General features: G+C 36.6%; 1 protein-coding gene across 3 annotated transcripts in view; it reads right to left on the bottom strand.

The window, feature by feature from the left end:
- Window positions 1-27,725, bottom strand: part of Vps54 (VPS54 subunit of GARP complex) — an 84,037-nt gene that overhangs the window by 43,336 nt on the left and 12,976 nt on the right. For 2 of the 3 annotated variants that reach the window (XM_075944442.1, XM_075944443.1), the window contains exons 2-7: window positions 23,624-23,779; window positions 22,137-22,378; window positions 17,802-17,880; window positions 15,370-15,404; window positions 7,908-8,039; window positions 3,823-4,208 (exon numbers count right to left, since the gene is read on the bottom strand). In XM_075944442.1, the coding sequence (XP_075800557.1) occupies window positions 3,823-4,208; window positions 7,908-8,039; window positions 15,370-15,404; window positions 17,802-17,880; window positions 22,137-22,378; window positions 23,624-23,759 (1,010 nt within the window). In that variant the 5' untranslated portion in view covers window positions 23,760-23,779. Of the gene's footprint in view, window positions 1-3,822; window positions 4,209-7,907; window positions 8,040-15,369; window positions 15,405-17,801; window positions 17,881-22,136; window positions 22,379-23,623; window positions 23,780-27,725 lie in introns of those variants that run through there. The other variant, XM_075944441.1, reaches the window with a different exon arrangement.

The raw sequence follows: 27,725 nt of genomic DNA, 5'->3' as shown, positions 1-27,725 counted from the left end.
GGAAGATGTGAGCACTTTAATCAGAATATCTAAAGTTTAGAGAGTGCATCTCAATTCTGGCCACAGTAGAAATTCTCAGAGAGCTTTGAAAACAGAGTCTTACCTTCTAGAAGTGTAACTAAATTGGTTTCAATGGGGTGTGGCATACCTATCTTTAAAGCTCTTCTGGGAGCCTAGTAAGCAGTCAGGATTGAGAACACAGGCATATATCTACTACAAATAGGTATGAACAATTAATTTTAAATACATACAATGATTACAAAATGTTAAAAAGACAGAAAAAGAATATACCAAGAACAAAAAAAATGTACTTTTTTTGGTACTATGTTATATAATACATAGGTCTCACAAATGTGTATTAAGATGTGTGTAACACAGCTCTTGCACAAGACATTGAAAGCCTAACAGAAAGACTTTAAAAGCCACAAAAGACAATAAAGCACAGTAAATTGCAGTAAGATGTCATTAGAGGAAATAAAGGAAGTATTCTGAGATCTACAAGTCAGAAAGAAAAGTTTATACAGAAATGTTTCAGGTCAAAAAGATAAAAGAAAACACATATAAGTATTATTTTCTATCACTGACCAGAAAAAAAATACAGAAAATGACACTCAAATAACAAAATTTAAATTCTTTTTTTAAAAAATTATATATTTTTGGTAATATGACTATTGGAAGTTTGAAATAAAAATCCCCTTAAAATATAAGACAAAGATTACAGGCAAACATAAAGCTTAGACTAACTTATAAGAACAGAAGACTATCAACAACTTAACCCAACAGTGATCTTTGGTTCTTCTACTAAGAGATTAAGGGCTTGTCTAAGACATGTCCCATAAGAAAATGACTAAAACATGGACCAAGGTATGGGAGGTTGGGAAACAGGTGAAATTCAAATAGAAAGTTCTTCGATTTAAAAAGAACACAGTTTATACCAACAAACCTTATAGAAAAAGAAAGAAAGAAAGAAAGAAAGAAAGAAAGAAAGAAAGAAAGAAAGAAAGAAAGAAACCTGGAGCATACATTTCCCTAATTGATTAGACAAAAAAAATTAAGAATCTAAAATGAATTATATTTTCAAATAAAATTAAGTGGCATTAAAGTATCAATGAAGCTTACAAGAAAATAACATTGACATTTAACAATCTCATAGTAAAAGGACTATAAATCCATCAAATAGAATCTGCCAGAAATTTAAAACACAAAGTAAAATTCCTCAACTACCAAACTCAGTCTCAAATGACTTCAAGTATGAATCAGGATTAAGATATTTTCTTTTGCCAGGCGATGGTGGTGCACGCCTTTAATCCCAGCACTCGGGAGGCAGAGGCAGGCAGATCTCTGTGAGTTCGAGACCAGCCTGGTCTACAGAGCTAGTTCCAGGACAGGCTCCAAAGCCACAAAGAAACCCTGTCTCGAAAAAAAAAAAAAAAGATATTTTCTTTTAGGGTTCTTTCATTTTTGAAATAACTTGCATATAAAGATGCTTATGTGAAGTATAAATTAAACTCAATTCTGATACCAAACTTTTACACAGTTATAACCATACGAGAACTGACAGGTGATAGTAACTTTACAAAAATGTTTACAGATAAATAAATATCCTTCACATGTATAGATTCTAAAGAAAATAACAACAGACATCTCAGCAAAATGAGACAAGAGCTACATCCAAGTTAGGGTTGTTGGTGGGTCACTATCCAGTATGACAAAGCTATGAGTTTGACCCCCAAGAACAAGCTACGTAAATACATAAATAGATGCAAGCTTGAATTCTGTAGTACAATAAATCATAAATCACTGATAACATCCAACTCTAGTCTTAGAATTTTTCCAGACACCTTTGGCTAACTACAGTCTTCATCAATATTATCGATTAAAAACAAACAGATGTATCAAATAAAACTGTATGACCTTTGCAGTAAAAATAGAACCGGTTTAGAATCTGAATTCAGCAAGCAGGCATTCAATCTTTAATTCTAGTTCTCGGTTCTGTGCTGATCAGACAATACTGATGCCTATTTTATGACTTTATCGGGTGATAAACAGAAAGTGAAACTCAGAGCTTCTGTTATTTAAGTCTATTTTTGTAAAGCAATGATAAAAATCAACTATGCATTAAAAATATCACACAAATTGAAAAAAATTTAAAATTCAGAGGTGAAAAAAATTAGAAATCATTTAGTCACTTGGGGGGTCCATGTAGGGAAACACATAGTAGACTTCAAAGGCCTATGAATTACCCAAAATTTTATGTACAGGTATAATTTTAAGGAGAGAATTTTCTACAAGAGCTTTTAAAGCCTTTCAAAAGATTTGTGGCTTAGCCTGTAACCATTTCTACAACCATCGAGATCTGGACTATGCTCCTAGCGTTAGAGTTCCACATCCATCTGCACACCATCACACTGTGCTGATGTACCCTAACTGCCAAGCCATGTGATTAACTCCTCCTCCTAACAAAACACAGCAGAAACTGTCATGACTTAAAACTCAGTCAGCCTGTCATTCCTAAGTGCTCACTGTCATTCTTCAATTTTGTACAAGTTCTAAAGTGCTATCTAATCAGTCCATACACATAATCTTAATTAATGAGAACTTGTAATTCAACCAAAATGAGTTTATTTTGATTCTAACTCTCCTAGACTATATTACATCTCTATTAACTTACAGAGCACATCTGTAAAAATGCAATGAACCTCTTGTTGCAAGTTCTTAATGAGTCTGCCAGAAGACAAGAACTTCCATCCATAAAAAAACCAACACCTTCTTAGTGTAATGACATTGTAATGGCTGCAACTGGTCTAAAATTCACATAAAATATCCATAGCTACACTCTTAAAGGTATTTTATATGTAATTTCAAAGTCAAGTTAGCTTTGTTTTTGTGTTAGTGGTATCAAAGATAAAATAAAATTCATAGGTAAAGCAAGTGCGTTATGAACAACAAACACCTGTAGTCACTACCACCCACCCCTTATCAGTGTGTGCATGTGTGCCAAAAGTCAGGCAAAGGTGTCACTCCTCAGGCACTCTGGAACTTGCTGAGTATACTTGGCTGGCTGGTCAATGAGTCCTAAGGATCTTCCAGGTTCTGTGTCTATTACCATGACCAAATTCTTAAAGTGTGTATTCTAGAGATCTAATTTGGGTTCTCATAGTTCCTTGGTAAGCAGTTCTCTAATTGAGTTATCTCCCATTTGTTTTGGTTTGGTTTTGTAAAGGTATTCTCAAAGTAAGAACTCAGGAAGAACAGGGTTTTTTTTTTCCCCCAATCATTATCTGGAATTTTGAAACTTGAGACACAAACTAAAAATTAGAAATGAATCTTGAAAAATTCAGTTTAAATCCTATTAGAAAGATTTTTATGTTTATTTTGTTTGTACTCGTGCCTGTATATGCCATGAGAACACACGTGGACCCCATGACCAACATGTAGCCATCTGATGAGCCTACAATCATCACTCTAAACAGTTTAAAGCACTACGGTATTTACAGACCAGAGTTGTCAGACTTACCATTTAGACACAAAGTCATTTGAACATTTTCAAAGTGTTAGTTTCAAAATTCTAACTAGTTTTGTATTTATTTCATCTATTAGAAATTTTAAGTTAGTTTCTCTATTGAAATAACACTACTAATACTTAGTTTTTATCTGTTTTGCTAATATAAATAACATAATCATAACATTACTAAGCAAACCAATCTGGAAGAAAACTATACATTTCACTCTGAATATACCTACACTTTTAACACTGCATACACATATTTATCCCTGAAAGTTCCTTGACATTACTTGGAATGGTTTACTGGACAGACATACCGGAAGCTGTGAATGCCCTGAAGCTCCTGCTGCAGAACCTCTTGAGTTGTTGCTATTAAGTCCAATGCTCCAACAAATTCAGAAGTAGATAATAACACCTGCACTGTAGGCTGAGTTTGGTGTACAGTGGCCATTAACTTCAGTTTATTGTATACTTTAACACAATTGTTTCTGCTAAGTGCCAGTCTTAAAATATGTAGTGATCCTTCACACATAACTTTATCAATCTGTGCAATTTTATCTCGAAGCATTTTTACAGCCTGGGAAGTTTTCTTGAGGTAGTCCTGCAATTCGTGTTGAGAGGTCATTGCATGAAAAAATGCTTCTGAACGTAGAGAGATCTGGTGAGCAATGTTTACTTCCACAATATCCAGATAATGGCTCAGCTTCAGAGGGAAGAAAAAAAAATCAGATATATTTTAAGAGTATCATTCTTGACTATCCAAATAACTTTCTGGAAATGGTAAAATGTTTCGACAAGTACTAAATTCTATTGCGTGACTTGTTGGATCATGGGATCCTTGGATTCTGACACACAAAATGGGTATCAAAAAGTGCAGCCCCCAACCAGATAAATGTGAGATCAAAGAATACAAGCTTATTTGCCTACTTCTTCCTTTCCAGGCACTGCTACCCTTTAAATACTACCTCTGTCTCACAATGAGCTCAGGGCTTACTGGTAGTCTGAGTTCTAAGATTTCAGAGAAAATTATCTCCTTGGCCCACATCAACATCTTATGTCGTATGTCATTTATCTAAGTAGGTGGCTTTTTCTTCTATGTACTATCACATCTGTTTCACATGCATGTATGTTTTCTAATTTTAACAAAAAGCTATAATTAGCATTCTCATTTTACAAATGAGAAAACACATTAAATAACTTGAATACAGTCATGTGGTTAGCCAGTGCCAAAATTACATATAAAACCCATGTCTGTCAGACTCACTCTGCATACTAGACCGCACTATTTCAAACTGAGAGCAGACAGTCTGTTGGTTGGTTCGGTCACATATTACATTACCATTCATTTTGATGGTCTTTTTTCAAGGCTGCTTATTTTATATTTCAAAATTATTCTTTTAGCCATTTATAATTTTTACTCTGATGTCTTATACTCTTAAGAGAGTGATAATTAGCTCATGTATATTATAATACTACCATGCTTAATTCTTACTGTTGTATAATCTGGAACTCTGTGACTCTCAGCCCCATGCACATCTACTGACCCACAGGGCTACCTTTTCCTTTCTTTTTCTAAAAGAATATGCTTCTTTTTATTACTATAGTATCTCCATTTCTCTTGGTTGTTACTTTCAGATTTTGTAACCTAGGCACTATTTCTGAATCACAAAGTGCTACAGGATTAATGAACTTTTCAGTCTCTATGATTTAAAGAATTAGAAGGTATTATTTTCAACAGTGGTCATTTACTTAATAATATTTTTTATTTAATCTAAATGGGTTACAAAGAAATTTTATAATTTAATTTTCTTGAGCTCATACCCTTTTTCTTCTCCTCTTCAATACAGCACACTTACTGAAAAAGCAACATGAATACAAACACAGATAAATCGATTATATGTTCAAGTGGAGCCAACTGTCAGAACGGCATCTGATGAATGGATAACCTTCACCTATGCCTTACATGATGCTGCCAATCTCTGGACTGGTTTAACACATTTGTGATTTTAAAAATAAACTAAAACAAAAAGAAAATAAAGCAAACAAAAAAAGGGCAAGAAAGTAAACAACTTTGTTCCTATGCACAGTTACTTCCCCTCAGCCCCTGAAGTGCTTAAGATCAAACCCAGGCTCTCCGACATGAGAGGCTCACTACCACCAAGTTACAGATCTAGTCCTGCCCCCACCCCTTTTTTAAAGGAAAGCCTTAAAACAAAAAAAGCACTTGCTTTATTTTGTGGGGGGAGGGGCACATGTCACAGCCTAATGTAGACATCAAAAGAAAAACTGTGAGTCATTTCTCTCTTTCTGCTGTGTGGATCTCGGTGCTGCAGTTCAGAATTCAGGTCATCAGGCTTGGAGTCCCATCTTTGCCCCCTGGGTCATCTCACCCAGAAAAAGCCTTTCTTAATGAAAACACAGAGCAAAGATTTGAATTCAGATGCACTCACATCACAGAGCAGCACCTGTTTCACAGAGCAGGAAACAATGTTGCTTGACAGTTAGCAGGGGACTAACTGCCCCACTACATCAGGAGTTTGAAAGAGCTAGCCTAATGCTTTCATTCCTATTCTAACAGAGCAGAACAAAAAGAGCCAGAGTGGAAATACACAAACCTGACTCTGGGACTTAAAAAATTGTTTATTTCCATCACTTTAGTTACTTTAAATATTCAGAATGAGAAAAGAATATCCTTTGAATTTTAAAGATTTTTGGAATTCATCAATATTCCATTAATCCACTCTTTCCAAAAGCATAATACTTTCATAATTTATTTCCTATTAAACTGATATAAAGGACTGCATTTTTAAATTACTTCTACAACTATATGTATAGTTAATGACGTGGAGTTTTTGTTTTTTTAGGTATTATTCTACCAGAGTATAAGACTCTAAACGTGGGGGCTGGAGAGATGGCTCAGAGGTTAAGAGCACTGGCTGCTCTACCAGAGGTCCTGAGTTCAATTCCCAGCAACCACATAGTGGCTCGCAGCCATCTATAATGAGATCTGGTGCCCTCTTCCAACCTGCAGGCATACATGGAGGCAGAATGTTGTATACATAATAAATAAATCTAAAAAATAAAAAAAAAGACTCTAAACGTGAAGTGCAGTCAGGAAATAAGGTAACACATATCATAAGCCACTGTTTATAATCAGTAAAAATATAAAAAGGACTCTCACTCAAGGAAAAGCTTTTCACAAGTGAAAGTTTCTAAGGGAAAAATAATCATCTTATTCTCATTTACAGTAATGAGAAAAGGAATGCACATGATTCTTGCCCACAAGTCTTCTCAGGCCCCTGGTCTGTTCTTCAGTTCCTACGGAAAACTGGATCCTCTTTATAGACTTGAAAGAGCCTTTCATAGGTCAAGCAATGTCACAAGAGTGAAATAAAATGTCCTTAAGAATCAGTCATGACTTTTAGAGACTCTAGGCCAAGTGCTGAGAAAGAACAGAGATTAAAGACTTTACTGTCACTCAAACTGTAGAAAGATTCTAGATACGCCAGAGTTCTGAATTAAAAACAACTTTCAAGATGTCTACTCTAAGACATAGTGACACAGTAAAATTTAAAGATTGCTGACCGAAGAAATACAAAAGACCAGGCTTTATAAAGCAAAAATAGTGGAGTAGGATTATTCTATTTTAACTAAAACATGTTCTGTTTCAAAATAATGATCTTCAATATTGAAGTGAAGAAAACATCACTTCACAAAGTTGGTTCACTGAGCTTTTAGATCACTGTTACGGAGTCAGCTAATGTGTAACTGAAATATTTAGGATAAACACAAAGCAATTTGTACCTAGTATATTCTCTCCACTACAATGTCATCACTTAGGGCCAGTGAGATGGCAAAATCACATGGCTCCTAAGCCCAAGGATCTGAGTTAAATGCCCAGAACCCACATAATGGAAGGAGAGAATGACTCCACAAAACTGTCCTCTGACCTCTGCACCTACACAGTGGCGTCTATCAATCCTACCATACATATCTCACACACATGCAATAAGGTTTTTAAAGTAAAATTCCAACCACTCTATTTTAGTGAAGAATTCTTTTCACAGTCATAACTTTGCCCCACTAAGAGTCTACTTCCTAACCCATCAGTTAAGAACACAGTTGTTATAATTTTGACTGGCAACAAAAATGAATTTAATGGTAGGAGAGGTGGTAGAGCACTTGACCTAGTATGGATGAAGCCCTAGGTTCAAACCCAACACCAGGAAAGAAAGGAAGAGGAAAGGGAAGAGGAAAGAGAAAGAAGGGAAAGGACTGGAAAGGGGAGAGAGTAGGAGAGAACATTTAAAAAGTAGAACTTAATCAGTAAATCTAAGATTCAGTACCACCTAACCAGAATAAAGTTCTCTGTATGGGAAAAGTCAGTGAGAAATTAAATTACCTTTTCTTGAAGCAACTTGGAAGAAGCTGCATCGCGATTTCCTTTCCCACCAGCAGTATTAAAATGAGACCATGGTAAAACTGAATTAAAAGTTAAAGAATCGTCCAAGGCAAAATCTGGTTTCATAAAAATCTATGAAAAGAATGCATTGTCCCCAATTAGTTAAATATCTTCTCTATATTCATTATCTCTTACATTATAATTACATTAGAATACTATTAAACAAACTTAACTTGGATCTTAAATATGAGAAGCAAAAGCAAAAATCTCAATCACAAAAATTATTTCTCACCAAGTTAAAATGCTCATTAAAGGTAGAAAAATGGGGCTAGGGAGATGACTTAGCAGTTAAAGAGCACTTGCTGCTCTTGCAGAGACCCTGGGTTTGGTTCCCAGCACACACATGTAAGTTAACAACCATTTGTACATCTAGTCCCAGGGTGAGATGCCATCTTCCGATCTCCACAGGCATCAGGTACACATGTAGTGCGCATACATAACACAAGAAAAATGCACAAACATATCAAATTAAGTAATAAACCTAAAACACAACAAAACAAAAAGTAGAAAAACGTAGCTGCAGTGGTAGTGATGCTTGTACTTCCAATAATCAAGAAGCTGAGGCAGGAGGACTGCCACAAGTCTGTGGTCTGCAGTGAGTTTAAAGGCAGCCTGGGCCACACACTGGGCACCTATCTATAAAAGTAAATAAATAACAACTGAATTGAAGAAAAAGAAATGCTTTTGTCTTTACCAGTGTGGATCGCTGTAAGCCTGCGTCAGTGACTCCAATCATACGTCACACCTAGCCAATAACACAGAGTAGCAGCCGTATCCTAATCTGCATATTTCCCACTGACAGTTTTAAAACTGTCAAGTATCAGTTTCCCCAAATTATATTTCTACTTTCTCCTACTAAAAATTCCTTCAGAAATGTCAGAATAAACAAACTAAGCTATTCAGTTATGATGAGCGTTTCCTTCCCCACTCTCCACACCCACCTAAACAGTGATTTCCTGCCTTCATCTTCTCAGCACTAAGAAACTGAATTCCTCATTTATCTCTGACTTACTGATATCCTTGTCTAACAGAGACACTCTGCATTGTGTCTCTCTAACAATCTATTAACTTTCCTGTTTAAAACTCTTGGTGGATTCTTACCTATGACTACAGTCCAAATTCTGCAGGGCATGTAAACTCACCAGGGAGGTGGGGGAGCAGGGCAGTTGTCTCCACTCACCTCTTTACACCGTTATCACTGCCTCACATACACATTTGTACATTCTAGTACAAACCATCTTCTATACTCTCTTAGGCTTAACTAGCTTGATATCCTTTGACCTAAAATGCCCCTTCTTGCTTATCTTTTCCTGAAGAACATGACCCAGTCAAGAGTAAATATGTATAATCCAGACACTAATCATTCTACCTCTGAAGACAAGTATGCCATGTACAATTAATTATAGATTTCATACTTCAAAAATTATTTAATATGCATCTCTGAAGATCACATGTTCTTACAGTTTATTAGTAACCAAACTGATTAATCACTGTGTTCCCTAACAGCAAAGGGCTGAAAACATACCTTAATTTATTAATATTTTATTTTACTTACCAATTCATACATCTATATAAAAATAGTAGGAACATGATAAGGAAAAAACTAATTAGGGATAGGAATAAGTTTTCTAATCATGCTTTAATATTATACTCAAAAGAATTAGTTCAACAAATATCTATTAACTGTCCATTATGTTAGCTATTAAGAGGAAGTAAAGATAAATTACAACCCACATTCTAATCTCAAGGATTATCAATCCAAGGAATATGATTACAGTATATATATAGTTGATTAGTTGATGCTGCGTATCTCTGGGTTCCACTCAGTTAATTCAACCATGAACTGAATTATTCAGAAAAAGCTTCTATATTAAGCATGTACAGGCTTCTCTTCCTTGTGAGTAACCCTAAACAATATGGTACAACTATGGACATAGCACTTACATACTATTAGATATTGTAAATAAGCTAGACATGTACTCAGAACACAAAGACACATATATGCATATTTTATGCAGTATTTAAGGGACTGGGACACTGGCACATTTTGGTATTGGGGAAGGAGGGTCCCTACGAATAGCAATTTTCTTAGGGAGCAGGTTCCCCAGTGACTCCTTTTTGACAAGGGAGTAAATTGTGTTCAGTTGGAAAAAAGAAGAAAACACATAAAAAATTGCCTTTTAGAAGAAAATTATAAAGGATTTAAGTACAAGAGGGGATGGGGGTCTTCCAAGGTAGAAGAAACAATGTAAGTACAGCATGTAAGCAGCAAAAATGAGTGTGGCTCAAGCTGAAAAGAAAAAGAGCAGCAGCAGAAGTTCCACTCCGAGTGCTCAAGGACAGCTTGAATTTCATTCTGTAGGAGACAGGAACATTTTCAAAGTTCTCCCTCTTCCTGTCTTCATCCTCCGGTCACTGTCACTGCCCTCCTGAGAATCTATGTAAACAACAGACACTCTTCTAGGGGTAGGGGGTTGAGGTGTACTATTAAATCTAAGAAAAAAGTTCATATAAATGTGAATATCTCTCAGTGATCTGAAGAGTGGTAAAATTCACAGTAGTTATGATTTTAAAAGAAGACAGACCTACAAGTTACAGCCATGAGGAAGAGACTACTAATGCAGAAACACCATAAATAAATTTCATTTGTAAATTTATTATCTTTTTAAAAACAGGGATACAAAAAGCAATGCTAAAAGCTGCAAGGGAAAAAAAAGTCACCTCCCAAAGGGAGAAATATCATAGTAACTTCTGCAGCCCAAAAGTCAGGAAACCCTGAGTGAGTCTTTTTAAGTACAGGAAGTAAACAACTGCAGACCAAGAGCACTATACCCAGGAACGTTATCTTTCAACACTGATCCATAGGTAAGGATATTTCAGGCAGACACAAATGAAGACAATGTGTAACAACAAAGCCAGCACAGAAGGAAATTCTTAAGGGAATTCTAACGGGAAAGGTAAATAATGAAAGAATCCACTTCCATGAGACAGCTCTCTCTCTCTCTCTCTGAGAAACCCACACATTCATACTCCTGGGTGTCCCTCACTTTATTTCCAAGTACCTCATTCCTTCTCTGAACCCTACTGCTGACAACCTACATTAAAAGCATCTTACTAAATCATTACCTGAAAGAACAGATGAACAAAAAAGAGCTGGAAGAGAAACAGGTCTAGCCCAGTGCACCAGCTAACCCCCAAAACTAAGAGGGGAGGAAGAAAAGAAATAGCTGTAATCCAGTCAGTCAGGATCTCACAATAAAATCACAGGAAATAACAGGGTTGATAAAAAAAAAAAAACTCAATATAAATAAAAACTGAGATCCACTCACCTAGCAAAGATACCTAAAAACTGAATGTCAAAGAATGCAATCAACCTATCAAGCAAACAGAGGCAGTGAACAAAAAGGCAAAGCTATTTTATTTCAAATAAAAAAAAAATCTAAAAGAGATAAAGGAGGACACTGAAGGGCCTGGAAAGATGGTTCAGCAGTTAAGAGCACTTACTGCTCTTACAGAGAGGACCTGGGTTCAGTTCCCAGCACATACATTAGGCAACTCACAACTGCCTCCAACTCCAGTCCCAGGCAATCTGATGCCCTCCTCTGACCTCCACAGCCACCTGCACACAGGATACACAAACACACAACAGAAACTCACATAAACACACATACACACAAAGGACACTGAATAAAGGGAATGATTCACCAAGAAAAACTAATAATTACAACCATTTATGCACCAAATGTGAGTGCTCCTAGTTACATAAAACAAACACTAAAAGACATAAAGATCCCATAAGTCCTGACATAGTAACAGTGGCATGATGTGGGATTCCCCTCTGTATGCTGTGAATATATTTTATTACCATTGGCTAATATACAAGCTGCTTTGGCCTATGACAGGACAGAATAGAACTAGGCAGGAAAACTAAACTGAATGCGGGGAGAAGGAAGACAGAGTCAGGCAGATGCCATGTAGCTGCCCAAGGAGCAAGATGTGAGATAACAAACCACAAACCTTGTGGTAAAATATAAAATACTAAAAATGGATTAATTTAAGATGTAAGAGCTAGCTATGAATATGCCTGAACCACTGGCCAAACAGTGTTATAATTAATATAGGTTTTATGTGTCAGGTTTGGGTGGCCAGGAAACAATAACACAGTCTCCATTTATAGTGGCAAGGTTCAATACCTCACTCTCATGCTTACACAGGTCTCCCAAACTTAAAAATCAGCAAAGAAATGTAAGCCACACCATAGATTGACTGAATTTAACAACTTACCACAGAATAGTCCAAACAACACAAAGGGAATGCACATGCTTCTCAGCAGCACATGGAACCTAAACTGGTAACATCACAGTCAACAAGCACAAGAGCATACACTGAGAATTCCTTGTATACTACCCACTGTGGGATCAAAGCAGAATTCGGCAGTACCAGAAACATCAAAAAGACCACAAAAACCTGGAGACTAGCCGGGTGGTGGTGGCGCAGGCCTTTAATCCCAGCACTCGGGAGGCGAGGCAGAGGCAGGCGGGTCTCTGTGAGTTCAAGGCCAGCCTGGTCTACAAGAGCTAGTTCCAGGACAGGAACCAAAAGCTACGGAGAAACCCTGTCTTAAAAATCCAAAAAAAAAAAAAAAAAACCTGGAGACTACACAATACAGTTATGAAGAACACTGATCATTGAAGAAATCAGGGAAGAAATTTAAAAATTTCTAGAAACAAATGAAAATGAAAACAAAACAACCTCACTGTTCCTCTGGAATAAATGCAGAAAAGACATCTGACAAAGTTTAACACACTTTCATGATAAATGTACTGGAAAAGTACGCACAGACAGACCATACCTCAAAAGAACAAAGTGCATATACAGCAAACCTACAGCCAACATTATACTATGTCAGAAATTCTGGAAACATCTCTAAGATCTGAACCAGATCAGGGTATCTACTATCTCTTATTCAATACAGCTCTCAAAAATCTTAGCTAAATCCCCAAGACAAAAGAAAGACAGAAGATGATAAAACTAAGAAAGAAAAATGTTATTTCTATTTTCTAATAACAATTCTATACTCAAAAGTCCTTACAGATGCTATCAGAAAACTTTTAGAAGAAATACTTTCAATGAAGACACAGAGTACAAAATTTCAACATACAAAAATGAAACAAACAAAAGCAGTAGCTTTCATAAATATCAATAACAAACTTGCTGAGAAACAAATTAGGAAAATTAGCTGGGCATGCTGGCATACGCCTTTAATTCCAGCACTTGGGAGGCAAAGGCAGGGGGATCTTATAAGTTCAAGGCCAGCAGTCTACAAATGAACAGCCAGGGCTGTTACACAGAAAAAAATCTGTCTCTGAAAACAAAAAATAAAAAATAAATTAAAAAAATTAATAATAGGAAAATATACCCAATCACAACAGCTCAAAAAGATAAATTAAGTACCTAGGAATAAATCTAACCAAGGAAGTCAAAGATTTTTCAACGAAAACTTTAAGGCATTTGAAAAAGAAATTTAAAAGATACTATATGAAGAAAAGACCTTCCTTGTTCCTGGACTGGCAGAATTAATACTGTGAAACGGTTATACAACTACAAACAATCTCAGATTCAACATAATACCCATCAAAATTCCAATCACATTCTTCACAGAACTTATTTTTTCTTCTAGTTCTGAGAAGAATAAATTCATATGGAAACACAAAAAAGCCCACACAGCCAAAGTAATCCTTAGCAGAAAGAACACTTACGGCAGGTATCAAAACAGTTGAGCTCAAATTATACTATAGAGCCATAGTGGCATAGACAGCACAGTATTGGCACAGAAATGGACATTTAGGCCAGTGAAAAAGAATATAGGACAAAGAAATAAACCCACACAGTTATGGCCACCTAATTTCGAAATGACAAACCCAAGCCATCAAAAATGTACGCTGGAAAAAAGACAACCTATTCAACAAATGATGCAGGTGAAACTGGATATTCACCTGCAAAAGAATGAAAATAGGTTCATATCGCTCACACTAAACAAAACTCAAAGCACATCAATTAATTTAAAACCTGACATGCTGAAGCTGTTGAGGGTAAACAGGGAACATACATCAAGATCTTAGCCATAGGAAAGACTCTGTTGAACAAACTTCCAATTGTACTGGAAATGACTCCCAAGCATTAACAAATACAGAATTTAAAGTTTCCACACAGCAAAGGAAACTATCAGTAGAATGAAGAGAGAGCCTACAGACAGCGAGAATTTTTGCTGGCTATACTTTAGACAGGAGACTGACATTAGAATATATGAAGAGTAAAAATTAGATACCCAAATCTAAAACTGCTGATCAATATATAGAATAATTGATAAATGGTTTGAAAGAGAGAAAAAAAGACAGACGGTAGACCAACCGTACTTTAAGAAGTGTTCAACATCTTTAGCCATCAGAAAAATGCAAATTAAAACTACTTTGAGGTGGTACATCACCCAATTCAGAATTAAGAAAAAAGATAGCAAATGCTGCCAGGGATATAGGAAGAGAAAGCCCTATTCATGTGGTAGATGTGTAACCTGGCACAGTCATTAAGGAATCAGTATGACAGTTTCTCAAAAATTAAAAATAGAACTAGTCATATGACCTAGCTATAATATTCCTGGGCATTCATGCAAAGAACTCAACAGCCTGCCCTAGAGATACCTGCAGATCCATGTTTAGTGCTGAATTAGTCAAAATAGCAAGGAAATGGAACCAGCATTCCACCAACAGATGAAGGAATAATGAAAATGTGATATAAAATAATATAAACACAAGAGAATTTTAACTACAATGAAAAGTGAAATAATGAATTTGCAGGAAAATGGATGGACCTGGAAAGTATACTAAGCAAAAACTCAGAAATTCTGACAAAAAGTACACACTCTCTCTCCTATGCAGACCCTTGCTTGTTTATATGTAAATGGTGTATGGGGACAGACTGTGAAACTAGAAAGGAGACGGAGTGTGAGGGAAGAGGTGCAAAGGAAGTGGGTGGCCAACAGTCATAAGCACAAGAAAAGAAACTGAAGGTATAAGGGAGTGTCAGGGAAATGGGGTAACAAGGGAGGGGAGAAAAAACAAAAGCAAATTTTGTTTCAAAATGCCATAATGAATCCTAATACTGTGCAGGCTAATTAAATATTTTACATAAAAATAAAGAGGTAAAAATCATTTATCTGAAGAAATCTTTAAATTAAAGTATAATAATAAAAATGACATAAAATTAGACATATATAATATACAAATATATATACATAGATATATATTCTCAGAAGAGCAGAAAAGTCTCACTGGTCAAAAACAGTCAATTGAAAGATTCTTAAGAGGCAAAATTAAACTGAATTCTTATGTCTATGCTTCATTACCTTAGGTACTTGTTCCAGATCTGTCCTGGATTTATCTATCAAAAAAAGTAAAGGGGAAATAGAAATTTTCATATCTGTTTTCATTTTTTATTCATAAATATATTTTGAAGAATTTATCATTACACTAGGCTAAGTAGGTAAATCAATTCTGTCCTCAAAGTGTCCCTCAATCTACCTATGATTTCCACCATAGTAGGTCACACTGAACAAGACAAACGCTGCAGGTAAACTTACCAGTTAGTAACAAACAGCTAAGTCCATTTCAATCTTTCTGATGCTCTTTTCATTAAGTTTTTGTAAAATGAGGTATGCTATATGGTTTTAGAAACTATATTAAATTCTAAAATAGTAAGATGGGTTTTTGTTGGTGTTATTGCTGCTGCTAATTACTTTTGTTTTTGAGACAAGATTTTACTTCATCGCCCAAGTTGGCCTGGAACTTCCTATGTAGCCCAAACTTTCCTCAAACTCTGAATTCTCTTGTCTCAGCTGCTCAAGTTCTAGGGTTATAATTGTGTATCACCAAACTCAATTAGAAATATTACTTTTATTTTTATTAAAGATATCGACTGTTTTATCCCAGATTTTTGGTCAAAGACTGACTTTTGATAGCATATTTATTTTCTTTTCTGACATCTTCTTTTATGTCCAATAAATTCTGTCTTCATCCTGCCAAGCTAATGTCTGATGAGGTATCTCTTTTCTCAAATTGTCCCTCAACACTTAGACTTCACCCCCGCATGTCTCGTCTGTAAATCTGCTTTATCAATCACTTTGTCTCTCCATAAGCTTCAAATTCTTTCCTTAAATGAAGTTTTCAACTCTACATAAAAATATGCTCAATTCTCTTCTATTTACAAAACTGAAACAACAAAATCTAGGACCAGGAGTGGTTTGAAGCAAGGGAGCCACCTCAGGGGCAAAACTTAAGGAAAATACTGGTGTTAGGCATTATGCAAATGTCTCTCCTGCCTCATCCACTCAGAGGTCTTTACTCAGTCAGTACCTTACCTCGTCTTCAAGTTCATCCCTACTGAGTCTGCATCTCTTGCCTATATACCCCCTTCTTATGGAGTATCGAGGTGTCTGTAACCACTATTCTGCTCTAAAGGCTCACTCTAAAAATCTGTCAAATTCTAGACTTCTCAGCATGCAATAAACTTTCTGACATTGTAAACTAATCATTCTCACTTTCCTAGCTTTTCATTTCTAATGTGGAAGTCTCTGTTGATCCTATTATAGTTCCTCTGATACCAACCACCATGCCAACATTTCAACCTATATTCCTCGTTCCTGAGCTCTAGGTCAACCAGATGTGTCTTTCACTGCAGAATGGCAGATAAACTAGCCTTCAGCTCTTCCAGAGTCCTTCCTGCCTCTCTCCCTGAATTGGACTCCTCATGTAGACAGCTGCCCAAGCATGAAATATACAAATTATCACTGACATCTTATTCCATTACCACACTGTCTGACCATTAAGACCTGTGCCTAGGCTACTTGGCTTTCTATTCTCATTTCTTCTCTATTTCCACTCTGTTACTGGGGCCACATCATTTCTTACCTATATTACCATAGAGCCTCCAATTATCTTCTTGTCTAAAGTCTTACCATCATATAATACCTTATTATTAACTGTTTTCATTAGGAAATGTACAACTGTAAATCTAACCATGTCTGGCTAAAAATATTTTATAGTTCTATATTGCCTATAGAAAGAGTAAAATTCCTGAGCAAGACATACAAAAATCTCTGTGACCTGACCCCTTGCCTCTCCTTTCACCTCATTTCTTATTCCCAATAGAACCAACATGTGAGAGGCTTGCAAATCTCGACATGCTTTGTCCTCCCTTGACTTTATGGTTTTGTATGTACTGTTCATGTTCATCCCTAGGAAATACATAAGCCCTACCAAACACATAAATGTTTCACACTAGCTAATCTAAAACACAGGTCACAATCATCAAGTATGGGTCCCTTTCTTAAACTTAGCAAGAAAGGATGTGTGTGCAATTTTATAAAGCTAGTGACTAACATATAGCTCTGCAAATATTGGTTTATTTCCTTAAATTCCTTGAAAGCTAAGACAATTTCTTACTCTTTTATTTTTAAGCAACAAGCAATGCACCAAGCACCAAGCAATTACATATTTGTCAAACTGAAGGATTATACTATCACAGTCATGCGCATGCTCTAAGGAACTTTGTAGAAAAGACTATGGCTTTAAACTGTAAAACTGTTTACTAGAAATAAAAGCTAGGAATACAGCCTAGCAAACACAAGGCCCAGGTTTTAATCCCCAGTACCACAAAAATACACAAATAATTTACTAAAAAGAAAAACTGTACATATGATAGGAAACAGAGTTTCAACATTAACAATTGTTCTTTAGTAGTTGAGCTGGGCTCATTATCTAGAGTGGCGTATATACGTACCATGAATATGTAAAAGAGTCCTGTCAAAGGTATCTTTAGGAGGACAAATATTCTTGCATCTCTCATGAATCTTCTCTCTCTAATTAAAATACAATGAATAATAAGCAATGCTATGTGGAAATATGATTATTCAAAACATCAACATGTTTTATAACATAATTATACCAAATTACCACTGAAACTTAATATAATCACTGGCCTCTGAACTTAAATACAAATTAAAAACCAAACCAAATACCACTATGGAGGGACAGAGATACAGCTCAGTAGTAGGCACGTGGCCTAGCTTATGTAAAGCACTGGATTCTACCCATGCAACAAAATAATAAAACTTTCTTTTCTTTTCAAGAATGTCATTAAAAAAGACACATGGGCAAGTAGAACATGAAGACAGGGAAACACTTAGCATATAGTGTTCAAAGTTCTAGGAGTATTCTGCCAGGTACTTAGATTGTTTGGCAAAGTGGCTATTCCACTCTGTATTCCCACCAGCAGTGAATGAGAGCTTCTATTGCTCCACATCAGTGCCAGCACTGGTTCTGTCAGTGATTTAGATTTCTGTCACACTAACAATACACAGTAGCATTTCTTCATTTCAACTTGCAATTTGTAGGTTGTATATAAAATTACTTGAGACATTATACAAATTAAATATCAGTAACATAGTCATATTCATCCTATTTCCACAAAATCAACAAAGTAAATAACTGACATAAAATCAGTTATATTTAAATTAAGTTTAAAAATATTAAAAGCAGCAATTATTAAAATATAAATACATATTGAATTAGGTAATAATAGCTCATACCTATAATCCCAGTTACTAAAGAGGCTGAGGTGGAAAGACCAGTTGAGGCCAGTTGGACAACACAGTGAGGTGAGAGTTCAGCATACACATGCACACACACACACAAAGTAGAGTCAGCCTTTGTTAGTATATACATATTTCCCACTGTGTCATTTAACTTTTTTAAAGACTGAACTGGTAATTGGGATATTAATAATAGTCACTTGCTAAGTTAAAATTGAGTAATAGGCCATTTCAAACTCTGTGTTCAATTCTTTCTTTTTTAAAAGAGCAATTTAAAGTATACTGAGATGGGTGTGGATCAACCTCAGTACTCAGAGCATACAGGCAGGTAGTGTTCTGTAAGTTTGCTCTGAAAGTTTGAGGCCAGCCTGATCTATATAGCAAGTTCCAGGCCAGCCAGGGCTACAGAGTGAGACCCTGTCTCAAAAGAAATAGAAATAGTGGAGGAGGAGAAGGAGACGGCTGAATTGGACATTTATATGGATATTATAAAGGTGTCTGCTGAAGGTGGGATGCTCTGTTGCAGTAAACTGGAGACATGGGAAAAGTTCTACTCTGGATATTTTTTCCTTGGGAACTTTATTAGCAAACAATCTCCCAAGTGATTTAAGCATAACTGTACATGTTCTTCTTCTCTCAAGCATCTGGGATGGGGAAGGGGGACTATACTAGCAATTTACAACATTTCCTGAGTTGTCTCTCTCCTTTTTCTACTTGTATTTAAAATAAAATTCATAAGGAAATATCTGGAACACTGTTGCAAACCTGTCTCCTGTCAAGTATGGTAATGCACTCCCAGAGGCAAAAGCGGCAGATCTCTGGATTTGAGGTCAGTCTGGTCTACATAATGAGATCCAAGCCAGCTAGGGCTAGAATAAGACCTTGTCTCAAAAAGCAAAACATCAGCAATTAATTGAAAATGGAAAGTGATATTCTTTTTCCACCTCCCCAAATTTTAATATATTTATGTTGATTTTTGTCTTTCTCTTCTAGCTCAACTGTGGTCTTTGAAGTCCACCAATACTTTCTGTAACTACAGTCACTGATGAAGTCAGTCAGACATGTACAATCACCACCTCCAATGCCTAAACCTGACAGTATCCCAACCTCAAAAACACAGAGCAGTGATAATGTTCTTATGGTCGGAGCCCGCCACTGAAAAGCCTGAGGGTTCCACACAGTACTCAACACTAGGAGACAGATGAGTGAAAGGGAAGATGTGTGTTTCCCTGGCCTCATACATTCTCTAGAAGCCAATGGAAGGAGAAAATGGATTTGGTCTACAGGAAGCCAAATGTGTGTATAGTAAGGGACAATGGAATCTCCTCCTGTATAGACTCCCCACTTCTAGCACCAAATCCTGTAACAAATCATAACAAAGCAGACCCAACAATTAATGCTCAGATCTCAGAGTGAGTCACCATCTTTCATGACTATCATCACCAGAAAAGGATGCAGTAAGCTGAGGCAGGGTAGCATATGTGAAGTTCTTTTTGTCTCAATGAGCATGTTGGCAAGAGAGAAGAATCAGTTTCTGCGGCTGTGCCTTGAACATGTCTAGGACAGTCTCATTGCCTTCAATGTCCTCAGGAAGTTCAACTGTACATCTTTTACTAACTAATTCTAACATAATATAGAGTATCTTCCTGTTACTGCTATCACATAAGTAGATCTTTGCCTAAGCTTAGATTCCAGTCTGGACATACCTAGAGGTCCTGGCCACACCAGGGGCAATGATCAGCACAACGGGCCTGCCAAACTCATCCAAAGCTCCCTCTTCACAGACATTATTCACCTAAAAGGATGACTCTATTGCTTGAAACAGAAAGCTTAGGAACTCATTCCCAAGAGAACAGAGGTCTTTAGGTGGGCAATCTTTATTGTCCCCAAAGTCAACAAATAGAAGCACAAGGTGTCAAGATACAAGCTCCACCCCAGGAAAGATTTCTACACAAGGATATTGTTACAGCATCTTTGGCAAGCCCAGCCAAATCTTCAGACAGAATGTTCTCATGGTCATAGTCATCTTATTGAAAGCTTATCCAACTGTAGACTGTGGAGCCGACAATTTGGATTCAGAAGTTGTTAGAATGTTAAAAACAGAAAACCAGACAACTGGGTACTGAAGTCACAACTGGGGATTTCCAAATACAGAAGCCTCTGGACTGGTATGGGCTCGACTTCAGGAAGATGTCATTGTTAGGTTTATCTCAGGATCCCCTTTTGTTCTTTTTTTTGAGACAGGGTTTCCCTGTAGTTTTGGAACTAGCTCTTGTAAGACCTGGCTGGCCTCGAACTCACAGAGATCCACCTGCCTCTGCCTCCCGAGTGCTGGGATTAAAGGCGTGCGCCACCACCGCCCGGCCCCCCTTTTGTTCTTACAACAGCAGCATCACCCATTACATGTAGGGAAGAAGCTCCTGCCTCATGATAAAACAATTTTCCACAACACTTCTTCTCCAGCTTTGCCTGGCTCTGTCACTTCATCTTTCCACACTGACTGGCTGCTTCCACTAGACCCTGAGTTCTGCACGAATGGAGAATTCTCTTTAAAGCCCTTCATCTTCTCAAATTGCCCCCAGTTTCAAATGCTTGTCTGCTGCAATGGCCTCGTATTCCTGAGATGTGTATAAATCTTGATAGTAGTAAAGTTCCCTCTTAATTCTGTGTCACAGGAAATTTTGGTTTCAGGAGCTTTACAGAGAGAATGAACCATCTTAGGGCCTCTCCATCTGATTCTGCCCACAAATCTCAGAGGAATTCAGAGCTTCTAAACAGTGGCATGCTCTTTGTCAGACTCTGACAGACTGTGGCTTTGGCCTTGCACACCTGAACAAGCAAAATACTGATAAGAGGCATTCACTCCACATGAATCCATGTACTTGTCTGTTTAATACTGGTTCCTGGCCAGCCAAAGATGAGTTTCACAGTCTTTGGAGGAATAGCATCTCTATCTCAATGCTGTTCTTCTCTCCAACAAGTCAGTCACAGTTCCCTGCTGTGGCCTATACAAGCAGGAATAGGTACTGCTGCACTAGTTGGAATCCAAAGGCCCAGGGCTATTTTCTGAATAGCAGACAGTCTTATCCATGAAGCCCACTAAGAGGACATGTTTTACTTTCTAACTCATACCTACTCCTCTAGTGTCAGACATCATGAGCCCTGCCTCTCCTCTCACCTGGCTTGCCTTCTCCCCCTTGCACCCTAACCTACTAATTCCCTAAATCTCAAAGATCATCTGAGCTTTATAAAACTCTTACAGCTACTTCTCCTTGGCAGGTAGGGTAGGGTCTCACTGAATCTTAACACTAATATCTGTAATTCTGAAAAACCACTACAAAAGAAAGGAAAATAAATCTATTAAAATATATCTAAAGAAACATAACCCAGACAACAGAATTTGGATACATTTAAAAAAAACATTAAAAAAGAATACTATGACTTCAAAGATCTACATGAATCAAACTAAAAATCTTTCTTTTACTTTTGATTTGAGTACTACTAAATTCAAGATTAGCTGTTACCTGAGAGATTTCCTGCTGATATGCTATAAAATGTTCCTTGCTGATCTGTGGGAGGTAGAATGAAGGTATGACTTCAGTGTCCACAAAGTCCAGTCCCCATGTTTTTGTGAAGAAGTCAGATTCTCTTTTTGCTAATGTAGGATCATTTAATGCTGCTGGGAGATTTACTTTGGAATGATATACAGTCCATCTATGCTGATCTGTAACTAGAGACGGGGCAACACATAAACTCTGTGAATCACCTGCAAAAGGAAACAAGAGACCTCTGTAAAGTTGGCTCTAAGCTTGCAAGCATATCCTAGAAAAATAAAAGTGCTTATAGTCTATCTTATAGGCAACCAAACTCTTTCTCCATGGTAAATTATTAATAAAAGTCAATTAAATAACCCTCATCATCCAGCATCAATCATCAAAGGAGTAAGAAGCATAGGATAAAAGACATGTAGAATTTGAGGGTTACAAACTCCCAAATGGGAGCATATAAGCAAAATCCTTTCATTAATTAATTTCTTTAGTTACAATTTCTCTTTTTTCCAAAACTAAAAATACCTCAGCTTTTCTTTTAAAGATAAACCTTTTTTCCTATTATATTATGGCAGGCACTCATCATTTAAATGCCCTTTGTTCGGCTTTTAATTACGTGACACAATGGGGCTAAAGTGTTAATTATAAAGGAAAATACAATATACAATAATTCTCATTATTTATAGATCTGTTATATAAAGTTCTGTGAACACCTAACTAGCAAACCGTAAATTACTATTCCTGGGGTCATAACATTCTCATCAGTCGGTAAATATATACACCTATCTGCTTTTGTTTCTGTGTAAAGACATTATTTCCTATCCACCGGTCGTTATAATACAGATTTCATGACTGTCAACATTATAAGCAGTGCTTGCACGAAGCTTTCTACATGTTTTCTCCGTAAAGCACAGTGTTTAGTCACACTAGAAAGCAGCTAGGTTCTATGTACAGGTCATTTTAAACAGCAACAGCTCCAACAAAAAAAGCAAAATGCACTGACATGAAGCAGGCTGCATAAAGAGTATTTGATGCCAGGAGCAGAAACAAGAACTTGATGCACTCACAGCTGGAACACCTGTGTTAGGCAGCTCAGTTCTTTTTACTGCTCTGCACACATCTACAAATACCACCAAAGTACAACAAATATTTAATATTGGGGTTTAAAACACTGTAGGGAATAAGGATATTTTTAAATACAGAATCTGCAAATAATGAGACCTACAAATAATAAGAATAAAATCAAATAATGGTTATACTACATTTTAACTAAATAGCTTTCAATGTGCATCTCAATTTTCAACAATTTTCCAGCTAACTCCTTTAATGGGAATGAGTGAAAAATTATATTCTAATTTTCCAATCTACTATATAGCTTGGGTTTTAGCATTATAAAATTTGAGGTTAAGTATATGAAACATGACTACACTGTGAATGATAACACAAATCATCAGAAAAATTACCTGTGGGTTCCTTAGGACACACATCTGGCAGTGACTGCACAGGTCGAATGTGTTTTGCTGGATCTACCTCTTTCTTAAAGAAAACATCACTGCTGCTTCCTTGAGGCACTGGAGAAGATCTGTGGCTTGAAGCCATTGCATAAAACCACCACTCGACTAAAATAAGACACAAATCATAATTAACAATACAAACAAAATCTATCTATAGATATAATACACATCACAAGTAGTCTTTCAAAACCAGGAGCATTTTTTCAAAAGCCCTCAAGTATAAACATTTGAATATCTGTGGCTAATTAAGTAAGTTGTTCAGAACACTTAGTTTTCTAAGAAACTTTTCCTTGTTTGGAAAAAAAAATCCCACAGATGAGCATTCTTACTTAATTTTTTATTAAAAGTACAAATATTTAATAATCTGTAACCAAAATATTAAAGATGAGACATGCCATTCATTTCAACAAGATTACAATAATGACACACTACCAAAATGGCTAGAATGTATAAGTTTTAAATCCATTTTGCTGGGTTTGGATCTTGTCTTCAGTCACCAAGAGGAAAACCATATGAAATTCTTTAACCTGTGTGTACCTTTTCTCATCTATAAAATAGATGAAAAAGACCACATCTTAAATAGATCTGAAAAATTATGGGCATATATACATGTAAAGTTTAATGCAATCTCAATATTAGTGTTCACAGATTAGCTATTATAATTATATAATATTCATATTATATACTAAATGCAGTAATTAACATAAAATCATTAGGAAATACTACTATAAATAAAACAATATTGCAACTCAGGGTCAAATAACAAGTACTACTTGATTGTTTTGTTCTGAAATGTTTAGAGATTATCTAATTAAAGTTGTCCTATACTTGAGATAAATTTAACAAGGCCCCCAAAATTATGTGCTATATAACAAATTAAAAAAAAAAAAACAAGGTGGAAACCTAGCAAATGAAAAAGAATTGGAAATAGGGACTGGAGAGATGGCTCTGTGGTTATGAGTTCTGGCTGCACTTGCAAAGGACCTGGGTTCACTTCCCAGTAGCCACATGGCAGTTTATCTGTGACTCCAATTCCAGAAGACCCAACACCCTCTTCTGGCCTCTACAGGTACTGCACATAGTACACAGACATACATGAAGGCAAAACACTTATGCATGTAAAATAAATCTTCTTTTTTAAAGAGCTGTAAATAAGAAACAGAAATACAAAACTATGAGCCACAGCAAATAGCTCATCCATGCAGGCTTGCTTCCAGTTTGCTAAAAATTGTATTTCTAAGGGTTACCAGAACATCTATTTCAGCACTCAACCACTTAACACCCTACGTTGGGACACATGTTTTTAATCTCAGCACTCAGGAGGCAGAAGCAGGCAGATCTTGTGACTTCCTGGCCAGCCTGGTCTACATATCAAGCAGAAGGGAGGAAAAGAGGGAGAAGGGAGGGAAGAAGACACTGGTAAGAAAACATACATCTCTAAAGGTGTGGCTACAGTCCAACTACTAAACACCTAGCTTTCAGTTTATAAGAAAACCGGGAACAGGTGAGTAATGTGTAAACCTCATAAGGGGGAAACAATCAAATCAAAAACATAAGAAATTATATAGGAAGACTGGTCTGCTTACTTACAAGTCTAACAAGTCATTCTAGACTAAATAAAGAGGCAACAGCTAAAAGCAGTTATACTTGACTGAATCCTGTTTTAATAAAGTGGCTTTAAGATGTCCTTGGAACTTTTAATATGGACTGGACATTAGATGGTATCTTGAAATCATTGATTTTCTTAGTTGTATTAGTAGTACTGAAAATATCAGAAATGTCTTTATGCTTAGCATTAGAATAATAGAATAAAGAAAAATTTAAAGTAATATATTTCACTGTCTGTAATTTACTTTTAAATTATTGAGCAAAAATTTGAATAGAACAAATCTGACAAAAATTTGAAAACAAAATAAGTAAAATATATTGAGTATTGCATATTCTTTTGTTCTTTCATATGATTTATAATTTTCAAGGAAAAAGTTTGAGGGAAGGAAACTACATATTTGTAAAATATTAATTAGTACAAAATGTAAGTATCCAGGGGGAAAAAAACTACTCAGTTTGTAATCTACCTCATGATGGCATTATTGTATAACTTCAAATATGAAAAAAACCTATCAAAAGGTTTCAAAGTTTATATGGCAGAAGAATTTTACCACATATAGAAATTGGAATTCCCTAACTGATGAATGAGGAGACAGCTGCAATTTATTATGAACATTACTTAGATAGCATATAAAGACTAGTTCCTTCTACATTGTAGTAGTTACTGCCTTGAGAAAGCACAGGTATTACAAAAATATTTATAGTCAACTCTAAATTATCCATATAATTTCTTATTATACATAAGCTAACAGAAAAAGTCCATTTTATTTCTCTTGCCTACTATTTTGAATCTACACAAAACATCTTTTTTCTTCTTTTCTTTTCTTTTTTTTTTCTTTTTTTTTTTTTTTTTGGTTTTTCGAGACAGGGTTTCTCTGTAGTTTTGGAGCCTGTCCTGGAACTAGCTCTTGTAGACCAGGCTGGCCTCGAACTCACAGAGATCCGCCTGCCTCTGCCTCCCGAGTGCTGGGATTAAAGGCGTGTGCCACCACTGCCCGGCTACACAAAACATCTTACTAGAGCAGATAAAATACAGCTATAAACAACTTATGTTAGCATATAAAATATAGGCTTCACTAAACCATGCTCACAGGTATGTGCCATTACACTTTGTTCTAATTCATACTCCATCTCTATGAGGCAAACACACTAATTTCTTTCTCCTACTCATCACAGGTGATACCTTACTGTGCAATCTGAAGCTCCCGTCCTGGCAGTCTACGGACCCTAACTGGTCTCTCTGTTCCCAGTCTAAATGACTATGCGCAGAGTTTTAGGATTAATCGACTAAGTTTTCATCATATTATACTTCATCTCAAAAACTTTTAAAAATTATTACTGCCCAAGCAAATCTCAAATTTCATTAAGTGGTACTCAAGACTGACAATCTAATATTGACTTGTCTTCCTTTTTGTATATTCTCACTCCTTGTTTCCTGTGAATAAACTCTTCCAGAAAGAGAAGCCTAGTTGTCCTTTGGAACGCTGTGCAGGCTGCCTCTTCTAAAACACTCACACCATCTTCTCTTCTTTCTCACGTAAAAGGCTCAAGGTTCATTTCAGGATTACATACCCCAAGGAAAAAAAAACCAAATATATACACATTTGAAAATGTGCTTAAAAATAATTCCAACAAGCCGGGCGGTGGTGGCACACACCTTTAATCCCAGCACTCGGGAGGCAGAGGCAGGTGGATCTCTGTGAGTTCGAGGCCAGCCTGGTCTACAAGAGCTAGTGTTCCAGGACAGGAACCAAAAGCTACGGAGAAACCCTGTCTCAAAAAATCCAAAATAATAATAATAATAATTCCAACATTGGCCTCTAATCTCAGCTACCAGATGTCAGGTCCAAAAGAAATTCAGAACACATGGCTATCTGTGACCTGTCAGCAAACCAAAGGGCATGCTGGCCTCCAGGCTCCCTCAGTGTTACAAGTACCTGTTACACACTTCACAGTCCATGCTGACATCCTGACATCCTGGCTCTTCTCACCCTGCCCGTACCCTAAATGTCTCCAGCTCATGGGCTTCCCATGCCCTTATAACCCCACTATTTCTTTGAGCTATACACTTCCTTAGCCCCTCTCTCCTGTCCCTCACTCTTGGGGCTATGCTACAGAGTGAGTTCAAGACCAAACCCTGTCCAAAAAGAAAAAGATGGAGGTGTTCTGTTTTGCTTTCTACTGCTGTGAAAGACTGTGATCAAAAGCAACTTGGGGAGGAAAGGATTTATTTAGCTCACGCATCTCAACCATAGTCCATCACTGAGGAACCTGAGGCAGGAACTGGTTCTAGAGGAATGCTGCTTACTGGCTTGTTCCCCATGACTTGATCAGGTTGCTTTCTTATACAACCCAGGATGATCCAGTGGGGTGAGCCCTCCCACACTAATCAGTAATCAAGAAAATGATCCACAGGTTTGCCTGCAGGCCAATCTGATAAAGG

This window comes from Microtus pennsylvanicus, chromosome 12, assembly GCF_037038515.1.
Source record: "Microtus pennsylvanicus isolate mMicPen1 chromosome 12, mMicPen1.hap1, whole genome shotgun sequence".
NCBI lineage: Eukaryota > Metazoa > Chordata > Mammalia > Rodentia > Cricetidae > Microtus > Microtus pennsylvanicus.
The sequence above is the reverse complement of the archived record's forward strand: the minus strand, read 5'-3'. Positions and strand labels throughout refer to the sequence as shown.